This window comes from Crotalus tigris, unplaced genomic scaffold (assembly GCF_016545835.1).
Source record: "Crotalus tigris isolate CLP2741 ecotype Arizona unplaced genomic scaffold, ASM1654583v1 scf7180000017631.5181431, whole genome shotgun sequence".
NCBI lineage: Eukaryota > Metazoa > Chordata > Lepidosauria > Squamata > Viperidae > Crotalus > Crotalus tigris.
Genome location: NW_024096525.1, coordinates 2,358,239 through 2,370,911, shown reverse-complemented (window position 1 = coordinate 2,370,911; position 12,673 = coordinate 2,358,239). Strand labels below are relative to the sequence as shown.

Below are 12,673 nucleotides of genomic sequence, written 5' to 3'. Positions count from 1 at the left end.
GTGCGAGATGATATTCCAGGGGGTGCGAAAACTTGGGTTTTCAAAATTATAGTGTACATGCTGAGAAATGTTAAATTTACACAAGCCCAGAACTTAAGGGAGAATTTTTATAAGATGTTTTATAGATGGCACCTTGATCCACAAAAAATGTCTCTTATGTACCCTGACTTGCAGCCTGAGTGTTGGAGATGTGGCTGTTTGGACGCCACTTATTATCATACCTGGTGGTCGTGTAAAAATATAAAAGCTTTTTGGATTAAGATATGGTGGAATATTCAAAGAATTTTTAGAAGGAGGGTAAAATTTACTCCGCAATTATTTTTGTTAGGTATTGTTACTGATTGTGATGCTAAGGAGGTTATATTAATGTTAAATTTGATTACAGCCGCAAGGCTGTTAGTAGGGCAATATTGGAAGAAGGAATCTTTGCCTACTTTGCAAGAGTGGTTTTTTAAAGTTTTTTATCTGGCAGAAATGGCAAAGATTTCAGCTTTTTTAAAGGGGCAATCGCAAGAGAAATTTCTTGCTGTATGGGAAAAATGGATAAATTTTATACAACATAAATTGGATATAAAAAAATATTATTTAGCCTTTTTGTAACTTGTATATAATTTTTGATATTTTATAGATTGTTTTCTCTTTTTTTTTCCTTTTCCTATTTCTTTTTCTCTTTCTTTCTTTTTTCTTTTTTTCTCTTTTTAAGTATTTTTTTTTCCTTAACGTTTATGTCATATATATTTTATTATTAACTATTTTATAAGTTGTAAAAATTTGTTTAGGTTTCTTAAAATTTTAATTAAGCCTATATTCAGCTCTGGGAAGCTCGGGGGGGGGATGGAGGGGGTGGTTTGGGAGGGGTTGGGTGAGGGTTGTTTTGTTTTGTTTTTCTTGTTTGTTGTTGTTTTTTGTTGTTATTTGTAAAAACTTTTAAAAATTTTCAATAAAAAAAAATTATAGTGTATATGCATAATTCGTTGCCGTTTCAAGCTTTTGTAAAGGGGTGTGAGAATATATCAGAAGCGTTCTGGGGGTGCGGGATATAGAAAAGGTTGGGCACCACTGATTTAGTGGATGCACTCGCCGATGCGATATTCCCAAGAAAGGTACATAAAGCTGGCTACAAAGAGTAAAAGGGATATCGCCAATGGATACAGGGGTTCTCAACCTTGGCAACTTTAAGACTTGTGGACTTGAACTCCCAGAATTCCTCAGCCAGCTTCCACAAGTCTTAAAGTCTTAAAGCTTTGCTGGCTGAGGAATTCTGGGAGTTGAAGTCCACAAGTCTTAAAGTTGCCAAGGTTGAGAACCCCTGGCATTAGGAGAGCATAGCTATGCTTAGGAGGGTGCTGGCTTTTTCAGCCTGCAGAATGGAAACGTAAAGAAGGTTCGAAAACGCCCTCCTGAAAGGATTTTATTGTGCTTATGATTTTAGTATGTTTAAGTTTGACATTAGCATTTATTTTATATATAGTAACCATTTTATATTGATAATTATAGTGTTATCATGTAATCATTGTTTTGTTATTTTGTAATCATTATTTTGTAGTTAATTGCTTGATCAGATGCTTTATATATATATTGGAAAAGTAAGGGCTTCATGCTTTAAGTATCGGTGATTGCTTATATGAAAAGAGCACAGTAAGGGAGGGGATGAGATGGCTGGATGGAGTCACTGAAGCAGTAGGTGTGAACTTAAATGGACTCCAGAAGATGGTAGAGGACAGGAAGACCTGGAGGAATATTGTCCATGGGATCGCGATGGGTCGGACACGACTTCGCAATTAACAACAACAAGGGGAGGGGGAAAGGAGTTACGGATGGAGCCTGGGTTGCTGTGTATGAGTCATCATCTAGGAATTGTTTTTTTGTGCCATCTTATGCCTGGTACCAACACCTGATCGCTTTGTGCTGAAAAGGTATAAAAGGTTGTTGCCTTCATCTCTCTACCAGCCACGAAGAGAGATGGGTTCACCCAACTCTGTTTCGATCAAAATAAAAGTTGTTTGCTTGCTGAAACCTCAGCTCAGGAGTTTCTTTGGCTCTTTTAAATTCCTGAGTAATGCTGGGGCAATTGTGAGGTTAAGTGGAAAACCTTACACTCCTAAGCAAACCCATTCGCTCCGAATTCATTGGCGAGGTCCATTTTGCTCTCTGAATTCATGGGGATGTAACCCTAACGCTAAGTGGATTTTCCCCCTAATGGGATTTTTCCATGTACTTTACCAGGAAATGCAGATAAGCCAGGCTCGAAAAGTGAGCGCCGTCCTAAACATACCCATTCGCTCTGAATCCATTGGCGAGGTCAATTTTGCTCTCTACATTCATGGGGTTGTAACCCTAGCCGTAAGTGCGTTTCCCCCCAATGGGATTTTCCCATGTATTTTACCAGGAAACGCAGATAAGACAGGCTAGAAATCAATGAGGAACAATTGTCTCTCCCACTCGATTTGTGGGCATGGAAAGCTGAGCGGAGGGAGACACAGAGGTTGGCAAGGTAGTTTGTGAGGAAGCCATTCCGACCCTCTTCATAAGGAACACCTGGGGAAGGGTGATTTAGCTGGACACTGGAGAAAGGCAGAGTTGTCGGGAGCACCTGCTTGCTTTGGCATGCACCTTCCCGGCTTCTGTGGACCTCAGGTGGTTCATTGCTGGAGGTTTTTAAGAAGAGACTAGACAGTCACTGGTCTGAAATGGTATAGGGTCTTCTACTTGAGCAGGGGGTTGGACTAGAAGACCTCCAAGGTCCCTTCCAGCTCTGATTGAACTTTTGACTTTGTTTGTGGACTTATGGAGTTGGCTTTCTGCCTTCAGAATTTTGGACGGTGGGTTGGTTTCTGGAACCCTGGACTTGGGTTGGGGGCATTGTGACTTCTCCCTTGTCTCATGGCCCAGCTTGAACCTGGTTTGTGGAACCAGGGGATTCAGACTGTGGGGAACTGTGGGCAAGGAATTTGGGGTGTTGCTTAACTAGCACCATTGGTGGGTCATTTTGCGCTATGTTAGTGGTGCTACGTAATAAAAAAATCTTTACTTGACATCTGCCTTGGCATCATGACTCAGGTAAGAACAACAATCTTGTCAGTGTTGCTTTGGTGTCAACTACAACAGTTTTTACTTTCTGGAAATGCCAGAGGCAAGAATTTTGGAAACAGATTGGGTGCATTTATTTTAAATATGTTTTACTTATTATTGTTTAATTTGCACTAGTATCCACTTCTTGGTAAATAGGCAGTAAAATCTGAACCCTTTAAGTTACTGAAACTTTCCCAGTTACTAATTACAAAGCATTCAAGTGATTTCAGTAATGCTAACTGTCTCTGTAGAGTGGATGAACTAATAATAATAAAAGCCCTTAGCTACAAAATAAGCCAGAATTATTGCCACTTTTAAGGAAGGTCTATTTTTTTCCTTCCTACTCCAGTTTGTTGCAGGATGATGTGTCACTTGATATTGTCAAGCACATTTTGGAGCAATCATTTTGACTATGTATGTCTGCAGGGTGTCTATTCCTATTTAAGTGAATTTCCTCCTTAGAATGATAAAGCTGCTCTGTGCCATACACCATTTATTGCACCACAAAGGTTGGTGAAAATACATTTACTTCTTGGAATAATCTACTGTATTTCACAATAGCATCCAAGAAGAAATGCCAGGAGATTAATAAACATTTAGCATATATCCTTCGGTAAGAAAACTGAACTCTTGATCTCCTTAGCAAAGCAACAGGAAAAATTATTTTTTTTCCAGTTGGTTTTAAATAAATGCATGTTGTAGGTTTGAACAGGACCAGGACTCCAAAAAACTACCTCCAAGAAAAGTCTGCCATTTGTCCAACAGTGAAGTCTATTCTCCCCCTTCATTATGTTTCCTGCAGCACAAGCCACAATAAAATGAGTGTGAAGTCTGCAGTCTTGTCTATCTGAACAATAAATCTTATTTACATAAATTATTGGTGGCTTTGTTATAGTCATATGTTGAGATAATTTACAATCAAGACCACTCATTTCCCTAATGCAAAAAGAGCACTCAGTTCATGAAACAGGCCATAGAAATTTTTTATCTGGCTTATAGCGAAGGAAGGAAGGAAGGAAGGAAGGAAGGAAGGAAGGAAGGAAGGAAGGAAGGAAGGAAGGAAGGAAGGAAGGAAGGAAGGAAGGAAAAGATCTGAAGCTGAAGCACAGCAACATTTCCAGAAAGGAAAGTGGCCAGGGCTTATTTTCCAAAACTATTTTCCAACTGAAGAGTCTCCTTGTGGTAGCAACGGAATTAGGACAAGCATAATAAGCAAGTTTTGGCTTGTTCTGCATTCACCTTCTCGTTCCCATGGCTAACCAACACTGTGAAAGCCACCACGCACGTTAAACCATCTCTGAGCCTTTTTATTGGTTTTGAGGAGAAAACGAAGGATCCCTGTTTCATAAAGACAACACAATCAAAGGCATAAAGGCTCAGACTCTGTGTTTTTATACTCCTCTGATTTGATTGGGCTTCTGGAGGCTCCAAGATCGTTTCCTTCACACTTGTTCGGACTGAGTGTTTGGGCAGTGCAGACGGTGTGTAAACACGGGGTATTCCAACAATACCAACAACCTAATTAATAATTTAACTGCTTCTGCACAGCTTCACAGTTTCACTGTCTTCTCTGTCGAACAAAAGTCAGGAAATAATGGCTTGTAATTGAGTCTTAGTTCCAGGCTATCTGTTTATTTTAATTCTCCGTTTCAAGCTGCATGTTCTCTCTCTTCTTTCACAGGCAAACGTGGGGGTGGGGGAAATATAATAAAGCCGAAAGAAATGTAAGCAACTGAAATGTACATGAGATAGATTCTGCCAATGGTTGTGTGCTCAGCAAACTTTGCTTCCGCTGCTGAAAAACTGTCCACAGTTGGGGGGGGGGGAGAATCAATTGGGGAAGAGGTCCAGAAGAAAGTAGTATCCTGAAATATTTTGCTTGGGTTTCACTGAGATCTGAAGCGCTGCGAAGCCTCAGCGTATAAGGTACAACTTCAAGGTGTACAAAATATACTTTGTCAAAGAGCTGTGAGGTGTCTTCAATATTCAGGATGAAGATTTCAAATGTCGCTCATGCCCACTAGATGTCCTTCTTGGCTGCAAGCCCACTTCACGGCTTTTCGATGTGCAAGTCGCCCACTCCGTTGGTGTTGCTGGTGGCCGTAATGATGTACTGTGTCGTTTGCTGCTCACTGGCCGTTTGCGAGTCCAAAGAGTCAGAATGGGTGGGCGGCTGAGATAAATCTACTTCCACACTGCTAGAAAGAGACAGGTTTGGCTTGACATCAAGCTCGGACTGACTTTCCGCGATCACATAATGTGTCTAGAGGGAAAGAAACCCAGAAAGAAACCCACATAAATTCACTCTTGTTATACAGATGTTATTTCCTTTTTTAAAAAAGCCTTCCGTTAGTACAGTACTTACAACCATTCATTTAGGGACTTTTTGGAGTTACAACAGAACTGGAAAAAGTGACTTATGGCTGTTTTTCATACTTACGAACATTCCAGCATCCCCAGGATCACTTGAGCGAATCTCAGAGTCTTGGCAACTGACTCATACTTATGACGGTGATGCAGTGCCCCGGGGTCACGGGATCCCCTTTTGGGATCTTCCCCAAGTCAATGGGGAAGCTAGATTCGCTTAACAACGGTGTTACTAGCTTAATAACTGCAGTGATTCCCTTAACAACTGTGGCAAGAAAGGTCATAAAATGGGGCAAAACTCCATAATTGTCTCGCTTAGCAACCGAATTTTGGGCTCAATTGCGGTCGTAAATCGAGGACTGCCTGTATGCCATAACAACGAATATGCTCGTTTATCAACTATTACTCCAAATAATTCAGTAAAGCAGCTGCTTTGAAATAACTTCTTTGACTATCTCTGATGAAAACATGCGTCATTTGGAGCAGAAGACATGTTGCTGATACTTTATTTGTTAAATTTTATATGCCACCCTTTTCACTGTCAGCAACTCATATTAATAATCATACACGTATTTCGAAATATCCATATTCAAAAGCCTTGACATATTTCACCTTTTCAGTGATGGTGGCTCTTTCCTTTCTTACCTGGGCAACTGTTTTGACTTGCCCTGTGCTCACCGTTGTGACAGGAGGGCCCACAGTTGTCTCTGCAATCACGTACTGGCCCTGAGGGATAGTCATCATCTGAATCTCGGAAGCTGGGGGGGGGGGAAGATGAGAGAATCCCGTTCTTTATCTCTAACGAGACATGATTGACATACTAAAAGCAGGGGCGTTCAACCTTAGCAACTTTAAGACCCGTAGACTTCAACTTCCGGGATAGAGAGCATGGAATAAGGTATCGCTTATCAAAGCCTTTATCAGCATAACCAAATGCGAAATTGCCCCATGAATCAGGTGAGTAAAAATGCAAGGGTTGAGTCCAAAGCTGGAAAAGGGAAATCTTGCATAAAGTATCAAGGGACTTGGGAGAGTCTGTTTCCCTTCAGATAGCTTCAACAATACTTTTATCAAATCGTAGCTCAGAAATTGGGAATGAGGGGTAGTCCAGGGGTCCCCAACCCCCAGTCCGTGGACCAGTACGGAGCCACGGCATGCCAGCAACCGGTCCACACAAACAAGGAAAGCCCCATCCACAGGATACAGGCAGCACACAAAACCACACTCCCTCCGGTCCGCGGAAAAACCTCTCTCCATGGAACTGGTCCCTGGTGCCCAAAAGGATGGGGACCTCTGATTTTCCAGGGAAGCAAAACAGCGTCACGCAGCGTATTTGGTACGTACGATAGGTGCGAAACGAGTTCCATGTGTTGGGAAGGTAGGCTTGCTGGACTGAAGAACCCGGCTGCGACTGATTTTGGGAGGAGGGAGTTGTCTGTATCTGGGAAGGGCTGAGTTCCTGCTGAGTTGGCTGGGAAGAAGGGCTTAAGGGCTGACTGACCACCTGGAGAAACAACGGAAAAGGCATTCCAGGAACTTCAGATTGAAAGTTACTTGTTATTGATCTGAAAGTCTCCTCTTGTACTCATACCCAGAGCTTTTAACCAATAAACTATAACGTCCTAATTCATTCATTTACTTCCTGCTCTTCTGTTGAAAAGAATGATTGAAAAATAAAATTACAAAGCTCCAAATAGCCATTTCATTTCTAATCAAAATAACTTCAAGTACCAAAGCCTTTCAGCACACACAAGAACATCTAAATAGTTGGCTGGAATATGTCTAAATAAGAAATTTAGAATTTAGGGTCAAAGTTCTACATTTACTGAAATGTAGAAATAACATTCTTTCATCGCACTGAGCCATGGTTGTGCAGTGGTTAGAATGTAGTATTGCAGTTAATTCTGCCGACTGCCAGCAGTTCGATCCTGACCGGCTCAAGGTTGACTCAGTTTTCCATCCTTCCCAGGTAGGTAAAATGAGAGAGGGCTGTAAAGCACTAACTGTATTGCTATTACTATCTCCAAAATAAAACTTTGTGCGCAGAACTTTGGGCTATTCCACTGGTACCTTTAGGGACCATCTTATCTGCTGCCTTGAGCTGTTTGTGCACCTTAGAGTAGCATGCACATAATTTTAAACAACTGCATGACTTACCTGTGAAGAGGATGCGGCTGCAGAGGTTGGTTCGGTGACCTGGATATGCTGTACCTGGATAGCATGCTGGGTGTATGACTGAGGGTCATGTAGCTGACCGACGTCTACTGTGGAATGCTGGGTCTGATGAGGTGAGGTAGCCTGGGGATCAGGAGAAAAACGTAGCGTCCAAGTTGACTTTAGAATTGTGTTCTCGGTGGTACAAGTCTTACAAGTCAAACAGTATAATTCTTTCTGCAAAATTCTGTTCTCTTGGGATGAATTGCCAAAAAAGATCAAGAAGAATCAGTCTGGTGCAACACTTGCTTTCCAAGTAACCCACATAACAGAGATAAACTGTCACTCAACGGCAGGTGACAGTTTTACATTCTCAAAGGCAGTGGTGGCAAGCCTATGGCACGGATGCCAGAGGCGGCACTCAGAGCCCTCTCTGTGGGCATGCGCACCATCGCCCCAGTCCTAGGCCTTCAGCTGGGTTTTATAAAATCTTTTCGCTTTAGGTCTCCACCACCATGTGCAAAAAAAAATATAAAGGGTTCAATCAATCAGTCAATTTCAACTTCTCGCAGGAAAAAAAGATCTTGCAAAGTTGGAATTGATGGATTGAACTTTTTAGTCCCACCCAGTCTGCCGTTGGCCACATCCAGCCAATGGGCCACACCCAGCCAATGAGCCACACCCACCCAGCATCCGATGATTCATAAGTGGGTTTTGGGTTGCAGTTTCAGCACTCGGTCTCTAAGAGGTTCGCCATCATTGCTCAAAGGCTTGGCTTCAACTTGGGCACCTCTTGCTAAGGAAATCTTAATTAATGGGACACCTTTTGTAATACAGATTGCCGCTTAGCAACTGCCCTGTTATGCCATGGTTGGATTTAATCTAATCTTGTTCTGCCCCATCCAGATCCTGGTTCAACACTGTGATGGCCTCCCTGGGAATAACGGCTACTCCTTTGTTATCTAGCTCAGTTTTATATAATCTCTGCTTTCCGAGATGCTCAGCGCCATTGCTAGTCCTCTGCCTTCTAGGAAATCTACGCACAACTCAAACACAACTTACCTGAGCCACCTGCACAACCTGCAACTGTATGTGTTGGGGCTGTTGCAAGCCAGCTGTGGATTGTGATACAGGAATATACTGAATACGTGGGAAATCACCCTGCGGGGTTCGGTAGTCGGTGGTTAGAGTCTGTGACAGTTCTGTCATGGCTTCAGTCAGCAAATCTGATGTCTTTAGAAGGAGGAAACAGACAAAGGAAGATCATTATATAGTTTAAATTGTGGATATGCGTCTTAGCATCTCTAGATTTTGGAAGAAAAAAACAAACAACCCTAAGCCATAACCTTTTGGACTTTTCTGGCTGTTTTACTCTATTGCAGTGTTTCTCAACCTTGACCATTTTAAGGCATGTGGACTTCAACTCCCAGAATTCCACAGGAATTCTGGGAGTTGAAGTCCACATGACTTAAAATTGTCAAGGTTGAGAAACACTGCTCTATTGGGTCTTCCGAATATCCTAGAATTCTTACCACAACGGTCTCCCCCGAAGTGCTGTCAGAAGTTAGGACAGCAGGAGTGGCCCTAATTACTGCGGTTGTGAGCGGCACATGTATTGTGTTTGTTGGGATCTGAGGATATTCCGGGTGCTTCTTGCGAATGTGTTGCACCATCTTGGTCTGCGCAAGAAGGAGAAAGAAGGAATGTTAGGAAGATGAAAAGAATATCAGCTTGGATTGCAGGCCTCTTCCTCGGCCAGGCCAAAATATAGCCAGCAGTCCATGTATGGAGCACAACCTAACTTATTGCTTCTCTTATCCTGGCATGAAGTCTTGACTTCCCAGTTCAGAACAACAAACTTGGAAAATTGTTTTACAAAGGCTGAGCTTTAAGGGGTTCAGGCATCGTCTTGCCAGGACTAAATGAGTCTATGCAGTCCAAACAGCTACAGAGAGGCTGCTGAGAATGCATATGCTTATATAATATGGGCATTCGCTGGAAGTCCCCTCAATAGATCTGGTTTGTTTTTTTTAATTAGACTACAGCTGAGCATATACTAAGCAATGTCCTTTTTGAAGCATTGCTGTCATTTCCCTCCACCCATCTCTTTCTCTCTGTCTCTGTCTCTCTCTGTCTCTCTCTGTCTCTCTCTCCATCCATCAATCTATCTATCTCTATTTATAAATGACTCCAATTCTAATGTTCTCTTGGCAGCAAACAGCAAAACACAGGAAAAACAAAGACAGACAGTAAACAGTTGATAGAATCAAGAAAGACAGTGCTAAAACATTTCGTCTAGGTCCAAAGTCTTAATGAGATATTACAATTTTTCACCTGCTTGCAAAACTCAAGAGGACCACTGGGAAAAATATATTTCAAGATATGGGGCTATCCCAGAGCAGGACTATCATCTAGTCGTGCCTTGTTTACTTCTTAAAGGGGGAGGGGGGAATTTCTACAGAAATAAAAGAAAATAGCTAGGGTGAAATAGGTACATGAAAATAGGGAGTCAAGCTATTCTCCAAAGTGCCTGAAGAAGCAACAGATGGAATGTTGCTGAAGCAAGAAGCAACGGATGGAAACTAACCAAAGGGAGAAGCAACCTAGAACTAAGGAGAAATTTCCTGACAGTTAGGAACAATTAACCAGTGGAACCAACTGCCTCCAGAAACTGTGAATGATCTAAGACTGGAAGCTTTTAAGAAGAGACTGGACAGCCATTTGTCTGATATGGTATAGGGCAGGGGTAGGCAACCTTGGCTCTTTTGTGACTCGTGGACTTCAACTCCCAGAATTTCTGGGCCAGCCATGAGTCCATGAGTCATAAAAGAGCCAAGGTTGCCTACCCCTGGTATAGGGTTTCCTGCCTGAGCAGGGGGTTGGACTAGATGACCTCCAAGATCCCTTTCAACAACAACAACAACAACAACATATTATTATTGTTGTTGTTGTTGTTGTTGTTATTATTATTATATCTGGGTATTAGGCATATATCCGCAGTACCTTACTGCTATACTGCTTGGAACAATGAGGACAACAAACAGGCGGTGTGGCGATTGTTCCAGTCAGCTGGGTGTGCGTACTCAGCATTGGATCTGGTTCTCCTGGGCCTGCTGGACGCAACTTTCGGATACTGGGAGGAAGTTCTGCACCTGGGTGGTTTTTCAAAATGTGGGCTTTCCGCTTGCTGGCACTCTTATAAACCTAGGAGAGAAAGACGAATGAATGACCCCAAGCACTGCCTTTGAAAGAGTCCGGTATTAGCCACTCAGCCAACTGCATGGAGAGGCTTGGATAACAATTTCTGCTTCCACCAACTCAGAAACAGATTTGTGCTTTGCTTGTCCCTGTGTTTACACAGATAGATGCCTTAGGAAGTTACAAAGCAGTGAGAAAATAATGAGTTTTGGAGCTGTATTTCTTGTAATAACACAAGGCCTCACATCTGTTCTCTGCCTGAATTAATACAGAGATTAGATCAGGCTAGTTCTGGTTTATTTCCGTGGCTGTGCCACAACTGCTTTGTGAAAGAGGCCACTTATAGAGTTCCAGCATCCTTCTTTTTCTCTTGTCACGACAAACAAGGATAGTTCGACGGACATTAACTGTCTCAGAAGAAATGTCAACCAATTACAACCTCTGGTGAAGGCAGCTGCCTTTTTATTAACAGCCCCTTTAGATACAAGTGGGTGCATCTGGGCAGCATCTGATAAGGACCCCACAATATTTAATCCACTTATTTGCATCCTAGTCTAGAAATGGAAAGGAAGGGAAAAACTTGTTAACCTATGTAAACTTTGGGAAATATACTCTTGCAATAAAGAGTTTATTTAGGGGCTTGCTGGATTAGAGTGCTTCTTGTGACAATAGTGTACAGGGATCTTATTTCACTTTTTATGATTGTTAGATTGCAAACTGAGTATCTCAGACAAACTAAGGGAAATGCTGTTACTAGCCTTAGCCAGAGAGTGTCTTCAGAGTTAAAAGATAGTACAGGTTTTAATGTCTGACAGTGATGGCAAACCATTTAGAGAATGAGTGCCCAAACTGCAACCCAAAACCCACTTATGCATCGTTGGGTTCCGGGTGGGTATGGCCCATTGGGTGGACGTGACTGCGGTGGTAACGGCAGACTGGGTGGGACTAAAAAGTTCTATCAATCAATTCCAACTTTGCATGATCTTTTTTTTTTTTCCCACGAGAAGTTGAAATTGACTGATTGAATCTTTTTTTGTGTGTTTTTTTTCACATGGCAGCAGAGGCCTAAAGCAAAAAGGGTTTATAAAACCCAGCTGAATGCCTAGGACTGGGGCAACGGCGCACGTGCCCACAGAGAGGGCTCTGAGTGCCGCCCCTGGCATCCGTGCCATAGGTTCGCCACCACTGGTCTATGAGGTTTCAATATAACATAAAAGGTGTTTCATGAATAAGGGTATTTATGAAAAAAGAAAATCACATTTATTCTCTTTACTGTTCTTTGACTAAATTGCAGAAAGATTTGAGAGATGTATTTCACTATGGAATTTTATTATAGAACCATTCCTGGCATTTGCTTCTATAGAAAAGTCTGTATTCCATTCTACTGGTTATTTATTTGAGGGATCAAGATTAATTGTTTTAAAAGTGTATGAATCACAGTCACTGTTCAGGAGACAAATGTTGGTCTTCTCATTCTCCTTACTAGCTGACATGTACCCTTCAGTAGGATAGCTTTATTAGCTATCAGTTTAGCAGCCCAAGATTTTTGATATTTTTTTTAAAAAATCACATTTTTAGAGATTGCAAATGGAAAACCAAAGGGACAATACAGTATGCCTTATATGACGCAGTTCCCTCTCATTCTATACAGCAGTTCTTCAATCTTCAAAGCACTCTATCTTCTAATAAAAGTGCAATTTGGATCCCCAGAGGTAAAATACATGCTTTCAGCCGAGACCTACATTTATCTTCTTTTAGAAGGTTTTTTTGTGTGTGTGTACGTGTGTGTGTGCGCACACCTCCAACAAATTCTCTTTTTGAGTCCTCTGAGCAAATAATGAATCGATCTGAAGGGGGAAAATCCCCAGATCAGTTACATTTA

At 41.9% G+C, this 12,673-nt stretch overlaps 1 protein-coding gene across 3 annotated transcripts in view; it reads right to left on the bottom strand.

Annotated features, from left to right (window-relative positions):
• Positions 1 to 4,358: 4,358 nt before the first annotated feature.
• PRDM10 (PR/SET domain 10) overlaps positions 4,359 to 12,673 on the bottom strand; it is a 46,117-nt gene continuing 37,802 nt past the window's right edge. For 2 of the 3 annotated variants that reach the window (XM_039334524.1, XM_039334526.1), the window contains 7 exons: positions 10,597 to 10,797; positions 9,126 to 9,272; positions 8,656 to 8,826; positions 7,597 to 7,737; positions 6,784 to 6,943; positions 6,085 to 6,197; positions 4,359 to 5,335 (listed from right to left, as the gene is read on the bottom strand). In XM_039334524.1, coding sequence (XP_039190458.1) covers positions 5,123 to 5,335; positions 6,085 to 6,197; positions 6,784 to 6,943; positions 7,597 to 7,737; positions 8,656 to 8,826; positions 9,126 to 9,272; positions 10,597 to 10,797 — 1,146 coding nt within the window. In that variant the 3' untranslated portion in view covers positions 4,359 to 5,122. The remainder of the gene's footprint in view (positions 5,336 to 6,084; positions 6,198 to 6,783; positions 6,944 to 7,596; positions 7,738 to 8,655; positions 8,827 to 9,125; positions 9,273 to 10,596; positions 10,798 to 12,673) is intronic. The other variant, XM_039334525.1, reaches the window with a different exon arrangement.